General features: G+C 42.7%; 1 protein-coding gene across 2 annotated transcripts in view; it reads left to right on the forward strand.

Annotated features, from left to right (window-relative positions):
* Positions 1-5302: 5302 nt before the first annotated feature.
* KLHL14 (kelch like family member 14) overlaps positions 5303-20210 on the forward strand; it is a 116960-nt gene continuing 102052 nt past the window's right edge. The window contains exons 1-2 of one of the 2 annotated variants that reach the window (XM_069569349.1): positions 5303-5327; positions 7087-8070. In XM_069569349.1, the coding sequence (XP_069425450.1) occupies positions 7130-8070 (941 nt within the window). In that variant the 5' untranslated portion in view covers positions 5303-5327; positions 7087-7129. Of the gene's footprint in view, positions 5328-6403; positions 6809-7086; positions 8071-20210 lie in introns of those variants that run through there. The other variant, XM_069569348.1, reaches the window with a different exon arrangement.

The raw sequence follows: 20210 nt of genomic DNA on the forward strand, positions 1-20210 counted from the left end.
CAGAAACTAACACAGCACTGAAAAGCAATTATATATATATATATATATATACACATATATATATATATACACATACATACAAGGCCTCTCGAGGCTCAGATTTGGAGCTGGCACAAAGTCATTCCTGGCAGATTCTATTGGTTGAAGCAAGTCACAGGTCCAGCTCATATTCAAACGGTGGGGAAATAGACTCCACTCTTGATGGGAAGATCAGCCAAGCCACATTATTATGGGGTGTTTATACAGGGAAGGATGGAGATTGGGGCCAATCTCATAATCTACCATACTGTCCCAGGATTAGCAAGAGAATTAAGAAAATAAACATCTAAAGGATTCAGACTAGACCAGGGTCCACTATACGAGTAATCAGCTCAATGTGTGTATTTGTGCTTGGCCACTAAGTCGCGTCCGACTCTTTGCACCCCTTTAGATTCTAGCTTGCCAGGCTCCTCTGTCCATGGGATTTCCCAGGCAAGAATACAGGAGTGGGTTGCCATTTCCTTCTCCAGGGAATCTTCTTGACTCATGGATCAAACCTGCATCTCCTGCATTGGCAGGCAGATTCTTTACCACTGAGCCACAAGGGAAGCCCCTAATAAGCTCAGTAAGTATTAGCTATTATTATGCTGCTTGAGGTTGCCAAGAAAAGTTCTGCCTCAGACAGAAATCTGAGTTTAATTTTGAGAACTAGGCAGAATTTCTGTATGTAGAGAACCAAGGGCTTCCCAGGTGGACATGGGCTCAGTCCCTGGGTCAGGAAGATCCTCTGGAGAAGGAAATGGCCACCTACTCCAGTATTCTTGCCTGCAGAATCCCACGGACAGAGGAGCCTGGCGGGCTTCAGTCCATAGGGTTGCAAAGAGTCGGACACGACTGAAGCAACTTAGCATGCAAGGTCTCTTAAGGACACAACCTAAGTATGGGCACTGTGGTTGAAAGCAGGTCATGTTCAGAAAACAGCTAATAGCAGACTTCCCAGCAGTGCTTGAACTAGATTCTGGATCTCAGGATGCTGGCCAAGGAGCTGGGTTTGACCATGGGGTCATAGTAAACCATTGGCTTTTGATTACGTGCTCGTCCATAGCACTATATTTTGTCTTTTATTGTTATTTCAGGTTTTATTTTTCAATAAGCTTCTTGATGCTGATGGTTTTGTGACATCTCTGGCCACATCTACTGGAGATTTAAAACAAAATAATAGAAACCTACAAGTTTTGTCTGGGTTTTGCCACTCCTTGACTTTGGGGAATCAAGAGGTCCTTCCCTCCTCAGTTTTATTATAAAATGGAATAGTATCTCTACTTGTCTTCCCATGGTGGCAGTCTGAAAGGTCAGGTCACAGGAAGTAGTATTTATTAACTGAAAGATACACCAGAGAGGCCAGATTTTGGTGTTTAAATAATTGGAAGACGACTCATATATCTTAAGCGAAAAAGTCAAGGAGAGAAAGGTTCAATGTGGATGTCCCTTCCTGTTAGGCAGCAAGAAGGAGAGAAAGTTTCAATGTGGATGTCCCCTCCTGTTAGGCAGCAAAACACTTCTTGATCTGCTTTGAAGAGAAACTTGAGTTCACCCAGTGAGGTGAAATGGCCCTGAGCAACAAGAACCACAGAATCACCTGGGTCCCTGCTACCGTAAAGGATGACCAGCCTGCTCAGAGCTCGTGGTAGCTCTCGTTAGACTGCTCAGTGCCAGCAGTCTCAGCATCTTTCCACTGTACATAGTTTAAATGCAGATTCACTGATGAATAAATTTGATAATTCTGTTGAAGTACCGAAGACTGCTTGAATTAGATGACTACATGATCATATTTAATTTTTTTTGTAAGACAATTCTGGCTCCTCTTAAGCCATGTGGAATCCATCCCGCTGAGTGCTCTTGACTAGTCACGTCCTTCCTGCCATTTTAAAAACAATAGTGGCAGAGATGCAAGCTGCTGGTAGTGCTCAGCAGGACAGATCAAACACACAGATGCAATTTCTGTACGTTGAACAGTGAAGTAGGATAAAATTCAAATACTTACAATCGCTTAGTAGCTAGCATCTGATTGCTGCAAATTGAATCTCTCATAACGGGATTTATTGTAAATAGTGTCATATCATTTGTGAGTTCTGCAATAATTTCAGCCAAAGCCAGGGCAAGATATTGGATGTGTGTAATGTACACGATAGAAACACTAGTTTACATACAGATTGTGAACGGATTTTATTATTATAAATATTCTTTTTTTTTAATTGCTTACAAAAGAGCCATAATTGTAATTTTTCTCTGAATTTAAAACATTCTCAAATAGTGTAACTTCAAAATCCAGAAGAAAGCAGCCTAACCATTTCAACAGCTGTTTAAGAACTGCAACCCCTAACCACCCCCTTTCCCTTCTACCCAAGTTGTTAAATAAGCATTGAAATTATAGGTAGTTAAAATTTTTGAAATGTTACTATTCTATTGTTTGGAAACGGCAGAAGTCCTAGTAATCATAATTAGTGATCAATATATCCCACCAGTAAATATATATACATATATACAGAAATTCAAAATTAAGATACTGCAAGGTCTAGAAAACATACCTTAATTTCTAATTCCCTTATGATAAAATGGAAAGATGGCAATAATTTAAGTGATCAATACTCTTAATTTGCCTTTGGGTTTAGTCCCAAATATGTCATTGGAAGCTCATAAAAGATCAACATCAAAAGCATACCATTAAAAATTGTACTTTTAGTGTCTGAGAGTTGGGTGACACTTCACACACTTGATAACTTTAACTGCTAATGAAACAGAACCCCAAAAAGGCACTATATTACAGTTACACAGTCTTCCTATTCAAAATCTACTATATAAGAGAAATTAAAAAAAAAATAGTAAGGCCAGAAGATTTGGATTATCTGTTCTTTCCTTTCCCTGCTCTAATTAAAAAAAAATCCTTTTCTATTATCTTATCATGTATTTGGGCTTTTTTATTGTAAATATGACTATGAGAACACAGCATCTCAGCAAGATTGAAAAAAGTAGTCTTGCTCTCAAATAACCTAGGCTATTGATAAAGAAAGACCCTTGTGAGGGGTAAGCGCTTGGGTTGGATCCTGCCTAGTCTATTTAAGAGTAAATATCCCATGTGCATATTAATGTTGATCATTGTAAGTGGGAAACTCCTGATTTCTGAACCAAAGAATTTTCAGGTTTTCCCCTCCCTTAAGCAGGTGTCTTTCATCTTTTACCAATCAAAGGGGAAGGTTAAAAGGCAGGATTTTGGTGGTACCCTGATGTGTATTTTAATATGTTTACTAATCAGAGCACATATCAGTTAGAATGAATCATGTTCATATATTTAATAGCCAGCAAAACTCAATTTAACTGAGATCCAGCTTTCTTCCATGTTCATTTTCTTCAAGGGCATACCTACCTTCCTTTTCCTGCTTCTTTTTTTTCCCCTTTCTTTCTTGGACACCTCCAGCCCCCATTGACAACCAAAATGCAGGGCTATAAATGTAAGGGCGCAATACATCATGAGATAAGTCTAAGAGAACACGTCCTCTACCAAAACGCACATGAATCTCTGGTACAGCTAAAATTCCAGAGTCATGCTGGGGTTCATTTTGCATGCTAAGCAGGGTCAAAAATGTGAGCTCTCTGTGATCGACCTTATATATCAGATGAGCTCCAAAGTTTAAAGGTTACATTTGTGAAATTGCAGCTGGCTCTCCTAGCACTTGATTCTAGCTCCTGCAAATCAAAGACTCCTAATTGAAAGGCAAATCTGACAATAGGATAATTTTCCAATTAAAAAAATTAAGTGACTTTTGAACCCTTCCTGCTGAAGAGCTGACAGAGAAGTTCCGAGATGGTTGTATAACCCGACAAAATGATGGAGAAAATATGTTTTCCAACAAGATCATAAAGCTTCAATAATGCAGGGAAGCAAATGTAAAGCGAAGAGCTGTCCTCTATTCTGTCTACTTCCCCCCACCCCCGCTGTATACTCAGCCACTCAGTTCTTAGGCAAGGACTCCTGACTTCCAAGTCAGACCCAAACCCCAAACACCAAGATACTATAAAGTGGCATCTTGGCAGACTTCGAGATCAGACGGTTTCTCCGTTTCCCAGTGTAGGGGGGTGGGGGGGGGGGCAGAGTGAAAGGGAAAAGCAGGAATGTAGAGAAATCTGGAAACAACAGCACATCTACAGACACAAAAAGTTTGCATATTGCACAGAGCGCTTGAAGATCATAAATCTATGCATGAGAAAGATGTAGTGGAAATTTTGGGGGGGATTAGAGTTTATTTTTGTCATCTCTGTGAGACAGCTACTCATTCATCCAGATCACAGCTAAGAAAAAAGCTGGTCACAGAAATTAGCAGTTTCAGCTCAGCAGCGAAGTCGCCAGCCTGTGAAGGCAGAGAGAAATTGACTAATTAGCAATGCGCACTAAAACTTGACGGTTCTTTATAGAGAGAGAGAAGAGAGAGGGAGAGAGAGGGAGCCGGAGGGAGGGGGGCTCGCTTTTTCCCCTTCTTTCTTCCAAAGATGTTTGAAATCGCAGTCATTTACGCTCGACAATTTTTACAATAGCCTTGAGCCATAATTTTGCGAGTCTCTCCAGCATCCATCCCCCTGTATGGTCTCTCTCTACTGGCCAAGCACGACCGTTTCTCTCCCCAACCGTGGATTTCCTATTACTCTCGTTACGACTCACTGAGCCCCAGGCCCAAGGATAATGATGTGTTGTTTCTTGGTAGCATAATTTGTCACACGTACATTTTTTCTTCTTCTTCTCTTGCAGAAAGCTCTGCTCCCTCTCTCACTCTCCCTCTCTCTCCCTCTCTCTCTCCCTCTCTTTCTCTCTTTTCTCCCTCTCCTACATTTTCTTGCTGTTGCTAATTCATGGTGATCAAATGATGTACGACAAAATAAATTGTAAAGAGTGACTGCCTGGAGTTGGGAACCAGAAGGTGTTTCCCACCCCCCTCCCAAGGAGAGAGCAAACCTTTAAAAAGGAAGGACAATTGATTTTTGGGGGGGAGCTTAAGTGAGCCTTGACTTTGCAGCTGGTTGAAAGCAGGTAAGTTTCTGGCCTTGTGTCTGCCTTGTGTGTATTTTGTTCTGTCTTTTGGGTTGTTGGAGAGGGGGAGGGCCGGGGAGGGAGTCTTTCAGAGGGGTGGGGGGATGGCTGTGTGGCAAACGCTCATAAAGAATAAAACTCCAATTGCAAGAAATAAGCAGAAGAGGGGGAAAGGCAAACGAGGAGAGCAAGAAGGAAGGGGAACAGGAAAAGATGTGGCGGTGGGGATTGGGGGGGGAGACAACGAAGCGGGGAGAGCGAGAGGGAGGTATGACCGGGTCCACTTCAAGGGAGAGACTCTGGGAGGTGTTTGGAGAGCCTGCGCTTTGGGGGGGGGGGGGCGCATCGTTGGTGGGGGGCGGGTGCTTCTGGGGGAGGGAGCTCGCGGGAGGTTAGGGTCCACCTGGAACGGGATGATAAAGTGAGTGGAGAGAAGCCCAGTCCGGTGGAAATAGGAAGCCGGCGATCCAGGACTGGCGCCAGGCAGGGCAGAGTGAGCCGCAGTGGAAGGGGCCGGTCCGGCGGGATCCCTCGGAGCCGGGCGGCGGCGGCGGCGGCGGCGGCGGGTCTCCCGGGCGCGCAGGCGGGATGTGGGCAGAGAGGGGCCCTTTCTGCTCAGCCCTAGAAGGTGCAATTAGAGGTTAAGGACCCGGCGTATCGACTTCGCCTCGCCTCCCCCACCTCCTGCCCTCCTCCGCCGAGATGCGGGCGGCTCAGACTTTTTACAGAAGTAGTTCCAGGGCCGGGTTGGGGGGGGGGGCGGGGAGTGGGGGTGCTCGAGTGGGGGGCCGCCGGGGGCTGCACCCAGGGACTCAAAAGGAAGCGGCGGCTTCGGGCGGCGGCTGGGTGGGAGGCAGAGACCCCGCCCCCCCCACCATCGGACAGCCCCCACCCCTCCCCCAACACCTGCCCGTACACTTGAACTTCTCATAGTTCCAGGAGTTAAAGCCACTGCGCCTCGTGCCCTGGAGGGAGAACCGTCCACGCGAATCCCACCAGGCCTGCGGGCTCTGGCCCTTAATCCATCCCAGTGGTCCCACTTCCTCCCTCCTCATCTTCCTCGGGGCCGCCCAGCCGGAGAAGGGGAGACACACGCCCGAACTTGCGCGCTTAAAAATGCGAGGAGGGTGGGGGGATCTCGGGGGTTGGGGGCTGGAGGGATTCTCCTGCCAGGTTTAAAGGCGTCTCTGAAAAATTAGCAAAACTGAGTGGTGACTGGGAAAGCCAACAGTTTGCGAAAGCAGAGAAGCAGGCAGGGCCGGGGTGAGGGAAATGAGCTAGAATTGATAAGGACAGCTCCCGCCTCTGCCGAGTCCACTGAGCTGGTCCTCACCGCGCTCCGCTGCACTTTCCCGGGAGAAGAAAGGGCTTTATCTGCTCCCGCAGACTATTAGCCCGGGAGTTTCTCGGGGCAGCGCGGATAATCGAAGGGGTTCCCAGCGTTTGGAGGGCTAAGGATCTCCCCCGTTCCCGCACGCTTGTCGGGCCCCCTTGCCCACCCACCCACCCCCAAAACTGGACCAACTGCGAAACGCAAAGCTGCGGGCGCCGAGGTGACCTGGAAGCTCCGTCGACGGTCGCCTCTGCGCTCTTGGGGGGCCCCCCGGGCTCCCCACGCCCCGGCCTCTTCCCGCCCCGGCCCGGCATGGACACGAGCCCACGAGGTGTCTCGGCCTCAGCCGCCACTTTGCCGTCGCTGCAGCCATCGCTGTCGCCGCCGAGAGCCGAGCCCGGGTGGTTTTAGGAAAAGTGAGGGACCAAGTGTGGGGGTCGCGGAGAGAGGAGTAGCGGGGAGCGGAGCGGGCGCCCGGACCCCCAGAGAGGGCCCCGGGGGGCGGGGGGGGGTGCTCACGGATCCAGCACCTTCAGACCTGCCGCCTAGGGTCGGGTCCGTCCGGAGACCTGAGCTGAGCACTGACGGTGGTTTTCGCCCTCCCCTCCCCTCCATACCCTGCCCCACCCCGACCACACCCCACCCCACCCCCACCCTGCTCACCTCCCTCCCATCCCCCACCCCTGTCTGCCAGGTCGGAGGCGGGTTTAAAGCCAGGTGCGCCGAGGCAGCTCGCCATGTCCAGATCCGGGGACCGGACCTCCACCTTCGACCCCAGCCACAGCGACAACCTGCTGCACGGCCTCAACCTGCTGTGGAGGAAGCAGCTGTTTTGCGACGTGACCCTGACGGCCCAGGGCCAGCAGTTCCACTGCCACAAGGCCGTGCTGGCCTCCTGCTCGCAGTACTTCCGATCGCTCTTCTCCAGTCACCCCCCTCTCGGGGGAGGGGTCGGCGGCCAGGACGGCCTGGGGGCCCCCAAGGACCCACCGCAGCAGCCGCCGCAGCAGCAGCCGCCGCCGCCGCCAGCGCAGGAGGAGCCCGGCACTCCATCCTCCTCCCCCGACGACAAGCTGCTGACCAGTCCCCGGGCCATCAACAACCTGGTGCTCCAGGGCTGCTCGTCCATCGGGCTGCGCCTGGTGCTGGAGTACCTCTACACGGCCAACGTGACCCTCTCCCTGGACACGGTGGAAGAGGTGCTGTCGGTCAGCAAGATTTTGCACATCCCCCAGGTCACCAAGCTCTGTGTGCAGTTCCTCAACGACCAGATCTCAGTGCAGAACTACAAGCAGGTGTGCAAGATCGCCGCGCTGCACGGCCTGGAGGAGACCAAGAAGCTGGCCAACAAGTACCTGGTGGAGGATGTGCTGCTGCTCAACTTCGAGGAGATGCGCGCCCTGCTGGATTCGCTGCCGCCCCCCGTGGAGTCGGAGCTGGCGCTCTTCCAGATGTCCGTGCTCTGGCTGGAGCACGACCGCGAGACCCGCATGCAGTACGCGCCCGACCTTATGAAGCGCCTCCGCTTCGCGCTCATCCCGGCCCCCGAGCTGGTGGAGCGGGTCCAGTCGGTGGATTTCATGCGCACCGACCCGGTCTGCCAGAAGCTGCTGCTGGACGCCATGAACTACCACCTGATGCCCTTCAGGCAGCACTGCAGGCAGAGCCTGGCCAGCAGGTATGAGACAACAAAGGTGGTGGGGGCGGGGGGGGGGGGCGGAGAGCCCGAGAGGCCGGAGGGAGGGGAGAGGGCAGAGGAGGGGGAGAGGGGTGTGCTGAACAGGAGGTTCCTGCAGGCTGAAAACAACCGAAAACAAACAATTCAGACTGGGGGGGGGGGGGGGGAGTTGATTTCAGAGTCCCTGAAAGGTCAACGGGAAACTGGCCTCAGTGCATCCCCGACTGCCAGAAAGTCCACATTCTCAGTATCCGCAGAGAGGAAAATGGGCTCCTGGGCTGAAATTGACAGGCTAGGTGGGACCAAAGGTCCGGGCCATTGGAACTACAGCTTGGGAAATCTTCCTACCCAGTCCTCCCTCTACCTCTCAAAATAGGCTTGGCTTAAGGAAAGGGATCCTGTGATGAGCAGTACCCCCGCCCACTCCACCCCTTCCCTGCTTCGGGCGAGCAGAAGTGCCTGGGGATAACTCCAGAAGACAAGCTTTTCATTCATTCCTACAACTCAAGTTATTTTTTTGTTTGTTTGGGGTTTGCCCCCGTTGGAGGTTAGAGTTCTAAAAGGCTTTGTCTTTTAGGGTTGCTCTTGGAAATACTGGCATCACCCAGACAAACTTTTCTGTCTTGTGGAAAAAAAAAAAAAAAAGACCTTATCCTTTTCACTTTTAAAGGAGAGCCAAGCAAGAGATTTCAGGGAGGGAGAGTGAATCCTGCCTAGTAGCTCCCATGTCAAAGGGGAGCACAGTTGAAAACTGAGAAGAGGAGTAGTTAATCTAGCTGCAGTTAGGTCTGTGCGCCTGCTCTGAAGTCACAAAGGAGTTGGAGAATTGTTGCTGTTGTTGCTATTTGGAATGTGTCCCATGTGTGTATTGAAAGTGGGATTTCCTGTCCAAGGGGAGAGAGAAAAACAATGCCTTTTTAAAATGCTGCTGAGATTAAAAAAAAAAAAAAACTGTAAGAATTGACAATCCTGTTTTATTGGCTCCAATTTTAAAACCCTTTTTAATGAGCCCTCGCAGAGGGTTGCTTTCTCTTTTTAGAAAAGAAGCAGTGTCTTCTCAGTTTCTAGGATAGAACTGAGATGTTAGGATAAAACATCATGAGTCCAGATGCCAAGTACCCCAGTCTCATCCACTAAGTGCTGTGTTAGAAAGTACATGGTTTAAGAATCCATCATGGCCTTTTCCCACTCCGAAGGATATCTGGAAGATGGGGTCCACTTTCTGCACCCTTATGGAATTAAAGGTTTATTTTTTCCATCATGATGTGTCTACCAGACCTGGGTAACTGAAGTTTAGGAAACTGAAAGATATTCTCTACTGTTGTTTAGGAAGCAATGGTGATCATGTGAGGCCCACGGGAGGCATGGGAAATCTTGAACTTAGAAATCTTGTAAGTTGATTTTTCTAATATTGGTAAGAAATAAATTAATAACCTGTAGTGTCAGAAAATAACACAAGAAAGACAATAACACAAGCAAGAATCCAAACTCTTGTGCTTGAATAGTGAATACAGAAGTCCAAATGACAACTAGGACTTGAAATGTATTTTTATTTTGTAAGAGTTCCCATTTGTCTAAAGATCAAGTTGGTAAATTTAATGTGATGGGCAAATGTCACCACACCAAGGAACACTGGTGATCAATATTCTGTTATTTTAACTTTTTTGACTTTTAAACAACTTACAGGTATACTTAATTTAGCATATATCTTACATATTCAGTTATAGTCCTGAACACACATGTATTCATATGTTTTAAAATTGTACTATCTAGTATAAATTCAGAAACCCAGAAGGAAAGTAAAATTAAGATTTAATTTGTTCTAAGCGTAACTGGGGGAAATAAGAATTATACATTTGATCCAATAAATAAGCCTAAAGTCCTCAATGCACTTTTACCTGATAAATACGTCCTAGGTTTCAGTGTTAGAAGAATTGACTTTCAAAATGAAAAATCCATTTCTCACCTTAGTCTGGATTCAGCATGCCAGCTGGGGCCTTCTGGCTGTCGTGGTGGATGGCTGAGATACCAGGCTGCCTGGCTCCGTGACCACACAGTCCAGCTTCACTGGGCCATATCATTTGAAGGATATGTAGTGCCGTCTGACCACTGAATGCTTACAAGTGTCATGGATGCTGCAAGAATCTGATACTTCCGCAACAGGAAGGAGACTATATTTTCCTTAAAAAGCAGATCTGGAAAACAGTTCATGTGAACCTATTGTTGATCTCAAAGTAATATAATTTTAGACTTTGTTCCATTATCAGTAACTGTAGCATTTTAATTTGGGGGACTAATTACATTATTCTAATTTTAATTCACAGAAAGAATGCAAGAATAATCACCAAGACCTTAGCTTTAATGTAGACAAAAATGCTGTAAGTTGCAACCAATAGTATGATATCAGCCCATTTATTATAGTGTCAGCATAATATAAAAATGTTCTCTCAGCTTTACATGTAGTTTAACAGAGGGATAAATGTGTTAAATAATTATTTTTGAAATTGCATCAGTTTTATTGAAGGCAATTGGATGGAAGGGCATTGTATTTATTACTTTTTATCCACCTTTAGTTTCTGAAGTCTTAAGTATGAAAGAGGTCCTCTAATTCAGAGAAGGAGTTGAAAAATTAAAACTGGCCAATCTATTGGAATAAGTTCAAAATTCAAGCAAATAGAATAACTTCAAAGGAATTTACTTGTTTAAGAGTACATGTTTTCTATAGAATGTAGGAATATTAATATAATAATTATATATTTTTTAATTTTTTAAATTATTGAGTAATTTGGAATTTTTTAAGTCTAAAAAATAAAGCAAGCCAAGCATAGAGACTTTATAAATATGCAAATTAATTTAATTTTGTCTTAGTTGTTAGTTTTTCTTATTATGCCATTTATACCCAGATTCTATTTTATTTTAGCGAACTGAGCACTGAGGATATTACAAAATAAGAGACTTATTATCTTATATTCAAATATACACATAACTAATTTAAGATCACAGGACATGATTGGACAAAAATTAAAATATTTTGAAATCTTATTCCTTAGTTATTTTTATTTCGCTTTATTGCAAGAAATGGAACACAGAAGTTTTTGGAAAAGTTTCTAGAATAGCTATTATTAAAGGCTTCTAAAGCACAAAGATTTAATAAAGTGGCATGATTTGCAACATTTAGTGCATTAAAAAGTGAATATCAAAAACTTAGAGTGCAAGTTCAGTGCAAGAAACCCCCAAAAGTTTTTTATTTGTATTTTTAAAGTTGTTATGCATAATTTAGTAATTGGCCCAAGTAAATCAAAGTGGACTGGATCTCTTACATTTTCATTGCACCTTCCACAGTGTAACAGTTAAATAAACATTTACTGAAAGTTGAAGGAATGGAGATTATAAAATAAGAAAGCCTCAGTATTACGTTTTCCCAATATGTTCTTTAATCTTGATTCCTATTGAACATAGCAAAAATTCATTGAACCTCCTCCAGGAAAACACCTGTAACAGAAAAGTATTTGTAAAAATAATTATATTTTTGAATATTTAATTATAAGCTATTGCAGTCCCATATACAGTCCTGTACTGAAGTATAGTTTTCAAGAGATTATATTTTATAGAAGATAAAAGGTTACTTTATAAAGAATTCACTTTCTTCAGTCTTTTTAAAGATTTCACATAAATTGATATAAAAATCTATTTAAACATCAGGAGTACTAATTATCTATTTGCTAAAATGACTTGCAATGGTTAAAAAGCCATTAGAATTCCTTAAGGCATAGTTTTGACTCCTGGTTTTGGTGCTTAGAAAGTGTTTGTTTAAATGTAGGATAATATTTTCCATCGGTTCCCTTCCTAAGACCTGAATAAAACCTCAACAAAGCAAACTAATCTTGTATCCATGAATCCTTTAAATCATTGCTTCCCTTTATGTCCATTTGGTACCCTCAGATAAGAACTTGCTAGGTAGTTAGAGTTTCATATCAGAAGTCACTCAGCCATTCAGAATACAATTTGTTTATTATCTCAAACAGGACCATTGATTACAGAATTATGTCACAGGTGTGGGAGACAAATAGTTATATCCTACAATCAAAAGGCAGTTAGAGTAGATATTAGTGCATTGCACTGGCTCAGAGTACTTACTGACCACAATGGACATGTTCAAATTTCAACTCACCTTTGTCTTTTTCCCCATTTTGAACACATTGGGCTCGCTCATTACCTTAGCTAATTTCTAAGTTATCACAACTTTCTACCTTAAAAATTCAGTGAAAAATATGTTACAGTAGTTACTTCATACCAGATGATGTTCTAAGCATTTTACAAACACAAACTTATTTAATGCTCATAATAGCCCTAAGGGATGGATACCATCATTTGCCTCATTTTATAAATGGAAAAACTGGTGCACAGGGCAGTTAAGCATTTTGCCCACGGCGGCACAGCTAGTAAGTGGTTAGAGCCAAAGTCTGAGCCAAGCACAGTGGCTCTTGAGCCTGTGTTCTCATCGATGGTGTTTCTACTTATTACTGTGAGCCTCTCTATCCTAGCATATAATCTGCTGATTGGCCTTAGGGCTATATGTAAAGTTAAAACTTCTCTTATGGAAAGACATTTGTGAGGGTTAAATTTTATTTTATTTTTTAACTTCCTATTTTACGTTGGAGTACAGTTGATTTACAATGTTGTGTTAGTTTCAGATGTATGACAAAGTGATTCAGTTATACGTATACACGTATCTCTTCTTTTTCGAGTTCTTTTTTCAGTTAGGTTGTTCCAGAATATTGAGCAGAGTTCCTTGTGCTATATAGTAAGGGTTAAATTTTAATGTATCTGATTTTAAAAGAAGTTAAGGAGGGGTATTACTCTGGACTAGAGGTCAGCTTTTTTTTTTTTTTTCTGTTAAAGATCAAATAGTAATTATACTTGGCTTCAGGGTCATATTAACTCTGTTGCAACTACGTCACTCTTCCTTGGTAGCACAGAAATAGCCATGGTAACACAAAAATAGTACATAAATGAACAAGCATGGCTGTGTTACAATAAAACATTTGTGAGCATCAACATTTCATGTGATTTTCGCATGTTATGAAATATTTTTCTTCTTTTGATTCTTTTCAACCCTTTGAAAATGTAACAACCATTCTAGGGGTGGCATGGGGGACTATATAAAAACAAGAGGCAAGCTGGGTTTGCTCTGTGAGTCATAGTTTGCCAAAACCCATTTTAGGCACTTGGGCTACATCAGTGAACAGAAGACACAACACTTTACTCTTATTCTAGTAGAGAGAATCCCACTGGTCTTCTTGCTTCTGTTTGGAAAGAGTTCACATCTAAATAATTCTACCCTGCCAAGTTAAAATTTCAACTTTCCATAGTAAGACTTAATGTAAACAGTGATCCCAGGAAGGTAAATGGTGATTAATTAAAACAGTGAATGAGCTGCTCGTTTTCACAAACATACTGGACATAGACCCCACTAACATAGACTGGTCATTGATATGGTATTTTAATGATTTCCAATAGGAAATTAAAGGAGCCAGGTACATTTAACGCACTGCTTTCTGAGATTGACATGCACATATTGAATAAACTAATCTAGGCATATAAATGAACACGTGAACAATTACTTTTCTAAATGCCAACCTGTATCTCCAGCTGCTGTGATCAAAGGGCATTGTTGTCAGGACTTCTGATTTCTAAGTGAATCAGCTGGATTGTGTATGTCTATAGAACCTCTTTGCCTTCTCCAAGGTGGGTAACCCCTAGCAGACCATGTGTCCTGATGTAGGTTTGGCTTATGTGTTTATCTCCCAACTAGATCAAGTACCTAGCCTTGACCCCAAAATATGAGTTCAATATGAATTGCTATTGGTCGTAAATATAGTTGTCATAGACACTTAGGATTTGTTTCAGTATCATATGAATTGACAAAGCCAACAGAAGATAAAAGTGGAGATGATTTTAAAGATGCTCACACACACACACCTGCACACAACTGCTGTTTATCAATGATAATGGTACCTATCACTAGTTGAGCACTGACTAGTTGAGCATGAATGTGCTTAATATATTACTTACATACTTTCTAGTCCTTTCAGTCTTTTAAAACGTTAGACAATTGAGGCTCAGAGAAAATAAATAAGTTGTCCAATTATCTGAATAATGGTGAGTTGAAGCAGTTGTCATCCTTTGAAGTATAGCCTCTTGTTATGAGAGAATATTGTAAATATGACTTCTAGGAAAAGCAAATTCCAATCGACACCTCCACATCTTTGTTTTACCACAGCACAGTAGTGATTAAAACTGCTAATTTTCTAACTCATCTTCAAACCACCAAGTGAGAGGAAGAGAGTAGAAAGCTCAGATTCTTTCCTACTGGTCTACATACTCAATTGACTAGTTCTGAGACTAAGGGGCTAAATAATGAGTTTGCTGAGATTTAGTGCTATGATTATTGGACTCTAAAAGTAAGGTGAGCTGATATATTTTAAATAAATTGATAAAAGTGATTTCCCTGGGTGTCCGATAGTTAAAAGTTCACCTTCCAAGGCAGGGGATGCAGGTTCGATCCCTGGTCAGGATGCTAAGATCCCACATGCCTCATGGCCAAGAAACCAAACCATAAAAAAGCAGAAGCAATATTGTAACAAATTGAATAAAGACTTTAAAATGATCCACATCCAAAAAATCTTAAAAAAAAAAAAAAGAACTTTACAGTTTAACTATGAAAACTAATTGTGAAAATAAAACAAACCAAAACAAAGCCTTGAAGCCTGAATTGGAACCAAGAGATTTTCCTTCTCTGTGTGCACTGGAGTCCTGGAGAACTATCAGCTTTGTTTCTGTGAAAACAATAGAAAGCTCATATAATAATATTTACAGTTGATAAATACAACAGGTAGAAGCCAGAATTATAAAAATGCTTGTATGTTTCATTAACAGAAAATAACATTATGCTAATTGAGATTTTATTCTGTTTACATTTTGTTTCAAGTAAATCAATTATCCTTCAATAAAAATATAAATTAATTAAAAACAAAACAAAACAATCCTTGAAAATTTAAAAAAAAAATCATCTTAAGAATTGCTACACTGTAGTGTTTGTGCCTTCTTTCATTCATTTAGAATTCCAGAAAATATATTCAGTGCTGTGTCCTTTCCATTAACATCCAAGATAACTCATGATGCGTGGATTACTAATGATGATTTCTCTTTAAAAAAAAAAAAATACCAAACAAGCACTATTTTGATATGGACAGGAGAGTAAGTTAACCAGGGGAAGGACTTTCAATTGTAGCATATAGTAAATATGTCTATTTGGCTATAAATATCAAAAGGGCTCATTTATTCACAAATGTGAATGACAATCATGTTAGAACTATTTGCAACATTAGAAGTAAAGCAGAAAGGTACTAGAAAAAACCTACAGTAGTTGGGGAATGAAAATAGAAAATATTTGTGATAGAAAGAAAATAAATCATAGGAAAGTAAAAAAGAAAAGAAAAGAAATCATAAGAAAGTAAAAGAAAAAAAGACAGCAGTAACAAAAGTACACGGAAACACAGTAAATCAAAGAAAGGATTAAGAAATAAACCATCTAAAAAAGAAACAAAAAGGAAACTAGTAGTAAGGGAGGATAAGCAAGAAAATTCTCAAGTTTGGAGAGTAGACACACTCAATATTTGTTGGACTCATAAGCACAAATTAAAAAGCATTCTACATAGTGAACATATAATTTACAGAGTTACACTGTTCCACTAAAAGGGAAAATAACCTCATTCCTCGAAAGAAAAAAAAAATCAGCAAGAAGAAAATGGTCAGTCATGAAACCTTCACTCCTATAACCTGATCCAGTTCAATAATTATATATTTGTAATCTAGCTGAAATGTTTATAAATAACTCTTTGTTCTATGCTAGATAATGTAGTAGTTTCAGAAGTGTGGGTTTCAAGGTTATGCCAACAGGAGGAGAAGAAAATCTGTCTGTGCTCTTCGTGAATCTTAATTCCCAGTATAATTGGTGCCGGCAGCAGACTTGAGAAACAGGGGCACTTCCACGACCTTGGGTAGCTTTTCTAAACTAGGCCAATGACCGTGCCAGGCCCACGGTGGGAATTTGGGGTGATGGATCGAATTGACTTCTAACAAGAACCTCTGTTGTGGAATAGCCCCCAAACTTGTGTCAAACAGGTATAACACACCAAAGTCGGCAATGCTCTGAGATATAGGGTGAAGAACATGGACACAGTCATGACTTCATGTAGTTTGCATATAGAAAAAAGAGTAAATAATGATACAAGTTAATCACACTGATAATACATGCTATAGATTAGAACAGTGCTATGTTCTGAGAGCTGGTATAACAAGGTGCTGTAACCTTGTCACAGTTGGCAAAGAATTCTTCCTCTACAGAAGAAGTTTAAGATGAAGCTATTTCCAGAGTAGGAATAGAGACGCCGATGTAGAGAGTGGATATGGGGGCGCAGGGAGGGAAGGGGAGGCTAGGACGAGTCGGGAGAGTAGCATTGACATATATACTCTACCATGTGTGAAATGGAGAAGGAAATGGCAGCCCACTCCAGTATTCTTGCCTGCGAAATCCCATGGACAGAGGAGCCTGGCGGGCTACCGTCCACGAGTTCACAAGAGTTGGACACGACTGAGCAACTATACCACTACCACCGCACGTACAAAATAGCCAGCTAGTCGGAAGCTGCTGTCTAACACAGGGAGCTCGGTGCTCTGTGATGACCTCGGGGCGGCAGTGGGAGATCAGAAAGGGGGGATATATGTAGACATGTAGCTGATGGACTTCATTGTACAGTTGAAACAACGCAATATTGTAAAGAAATTACATTCCAAAGAAACGAAAGAAAGATGAACTTTGAGGATTGAGATGTCCAGGGTAATGGGTCTAGGGGAAGGCAGGATCTGGAAGCGGGGAGTTACAAGCTGAGAGAATACTAGGCAGCAAAGAGTTTGGTACCTTCCAGGAGCTGGAAAAACGAGTGAGTGGCTAGAGACTATGGAAGAAGTATTGTCAAGATTATAGAGGAAGTTGTCAGCCCTGCTAAGGATTAACCACTACGTGGATGAGTCCCATATGGAAAAATCAGCAGGCTTTTATGCTTGAACTGACTAAATGAACAGCACTATACTGGAAACACTGCCACCTTTGAATTCATAAACCTAAGTGTGTACCTTGGCTCCACTTTAGCTGAGTTAAATGGGTTAAGAATTATATAGTTCAACTTCCCAGGGTTTTCATAAGGATCAGCTGAGAACATGGGAAAAAAAAACAAAAACTTATGAACAGAAAGTGCTATTTGTAATTGATTTTTAATTTTAAAAGATACACTAAGCAGATTTACTTGAATACATTTTTGCCCATCAAGAACGCCCTTGAACGGATTTGTGATTTCACTGATAGCACTGAAATAGACTTGTAAGGACCTAAGAGTGAAGTTGGAGGGATCCAAAGGTGAACACAAGGGCATCAGAAAAAAATGGGGAAATCAGAATTTCTGATTGCTCCCAGCAATTTATGTTTAATTCCTCAAAGGGAAAATGATAGCCTTTTTAAATACTACAAGAGTCTCCTAGTCTTCCTTTCACAGAGGAGAGGCCCTCTTCTTTTTAATCTTATGTATTCGATGTAAAGCTTGGTTTTCTGCGGCTCGCAGGGCCTCTGGTGTCCCTGGCTGGCTCTCTTCTCCCAGGGCGCCTGCCAGTGGGCTGGTGGGTTGCACCTGCGCAGGGACCTGGGCTTCCTCCGAGCTCAGCTGGGCCACCGTATGGAGACTGGCTCACTGGAGGCTGCAGGGAAGTGAACTGAAGAATTACAGTCGGTTTCACTTCCCTGCCTTATGTGCCTTCAAGTGCCTCTGAAGACAGGCGAGGCCAGTGAAATGGAGAGGAGAAGGAAGAGAGAAAGACCCAGGTTAGAGAAGAAAAGAGTCCTTGAAAATGTAGGGGCATTGTTGAAAAATGCAGATGGTTGGATGCGTGTGGATGTCTTGTGTGCATAGACCCCTGACACAGTGTGCACCGTGGGCTGCCAACTTGAAATTTTATGTACAGTGGCTCCTGAGAAGTGTTTGTTTTTTTTGTTTTTTTTTTTTTTAATCAGCTAAAGGTCTTGTGTGTAGGTTTGGGGCAGGGACAAAGATTCGGAGTCTGGCACTGAGTGAAGAATTATTGGGTTGGGAATGTGCCTTTTTCACCAAAAAGAAAGTAGTCATATTTGTAACTCCTGCTTAGAACAAAACTGTGGATACTGACTGGCCCTGATTTTTCACACCCCTCAGAACCAGCATCCCTGGAACATCCTGAGTAAATGGAAAGGATTAGGAGAGGGAATGGAAAATGTTTGAGTCAGAGAGGGAAACTTAGAAGAAAGAACTTTAATGCTTTAAGATGCACACCAGGACCTCAGCACTTTCTACCCCGTATGCATGAACAGAGGGTCATTGATACTGTGAGGGAGTTCAGCCAATATTGGTGCCTTATAGAGGCAGAAGTGTGCGGCTCCTTGCAGGGACCAGTTTGGTGGATTGGTTACTATGACAACAGTATCGCTACTGTCAGTGGCAATTTCTATAAACTCCCTGTCTTAAGGTTTTCACAAGGGTTCACTCCAAAATGACATCTGTAAACACGGACTACAGAGTAAAGCTAGGAGATATATGTATGGAGAGAAAGAGAATATGACATAATAGGAGATACAGATAAAAATGTTATGCTATAGTGCAAATATCTTAAACAGTTCTATTGCATAGTAATTAAGACCTAAAAGTCAGACAGATTCAGGTTAAATCCCACCTTGACCACATATAAGCTGGCTCTCCTTGGGCAGTTTACTAAACTTGTTTTCAGATGGCTTATCTATGAAATGTCAATAATGATACCCACCTCCTCAGGGCAATCCTGAACGTTGGGTGAAAACATCTACTGTACTTGACATGGTGTCTAACAGTAAATGCATAATCGTTGATAGCTTTTATTTTTATAGACATAATTCTGTTTATATCAATTTGCCCTTCTGTTCCCTTGTTAGGACTCCTACCTCCATACAGGATGTTTATTCTAGAACCGGATTCTCACAGCCTGAGTTCCAAGTGCTGCTTGCTCTCACAGTGATGAGGTTTAGCTGGACAGGGTTTGTTTTATCCACCTCTGGGTAGACTGCAGAGCTGAGGCCAGTCTTGAGTCTGGTCCATCCTTTTGATATATCCATGTCAGCAGCTGAAAAAAGTTAGAAAAGCCTCTGTTGATTCAGGTTGAACAGCTTTTCTGAGATGTAATTTACATCCAGCACAGTTCACCCATTTAAAAAAGTGTACAATTCAATGATTTTTTTAGTATATTTGTGGTGTTGGCAGCCATCACCACAATTAATTTTATTATTTATTTATTTATTTTTGTGTGTCCTGGATTCCCTAAGTCCACCTTCACTTCTGGGACTAACTGCAAGTTCAGGGGTACTAAGGTTAAGAACAAAGACAAGCCTTTCACCTAGAATATTTTATCACTCCCTCCTCAAAAGACCCCATGAAAGTGAAAGCCGCTCAGTCACGTCTGACTCTTTGCGACCCCATAGACTATACAGTCCATGGAATTCTCCAGGCCAGAATACTGGAGTGGGTAGCCTTTCCCTTCTCCAGGGAATCTTCCCAACCCAGGGATTGAACCCAGGTCTCCCACACTGCAGACAGATTCTTCAGCAGCTGAGCTACAAGGGAAGCCCTAAAGACCTATTAGCAATCAGCACCAACTTGGCCCTGCCTTTTGCAGCCCTAGGCAACCAGTTATCTACTTTCTGTCTCCATAAATCCGTAGATTTTCTTATTCTGAACATTTCCAACAAATGGAATCAAGCCAGTCTTTGGGGCTGGCTTCTCTCATGTAGCATGTCTTCAAAGTTCATGCAACAATACTTCATTCCTTTTTATAATTAAATAGTACTCCATTGTATAGATAAACCGCACTTGATCCATTAGTGGATGGACATTTGATTTGTTTCCATTTTTTGCTACTCTGAATAATGCTGCTGTGAGCATTTATGTGTAAGTTTTTGTGTGAACATATGTTTCTCATTTATCTTATATATCCTAGGTATATATACCTAGGAGTGGAATGGCAGG

The sequence above is a fragment of the Ovis canadensis genome, chromosome 23 (assembly GCF_042477335.2).
Source record: "Ovis canadensis isolate MfBH-ARS-UI-01 breed Bighorn chromosome 23, ARS-UI_OviCan_v2, whole genome shotgun sequence".
In the NCBI taxonomy this organism is placed as follows: domain Eukaryota; kingdom Metazoa; phylum Chordata; class Mammalia; order Artiodactyla; family Bovidae; genus Ovis; species Ovis canadensis.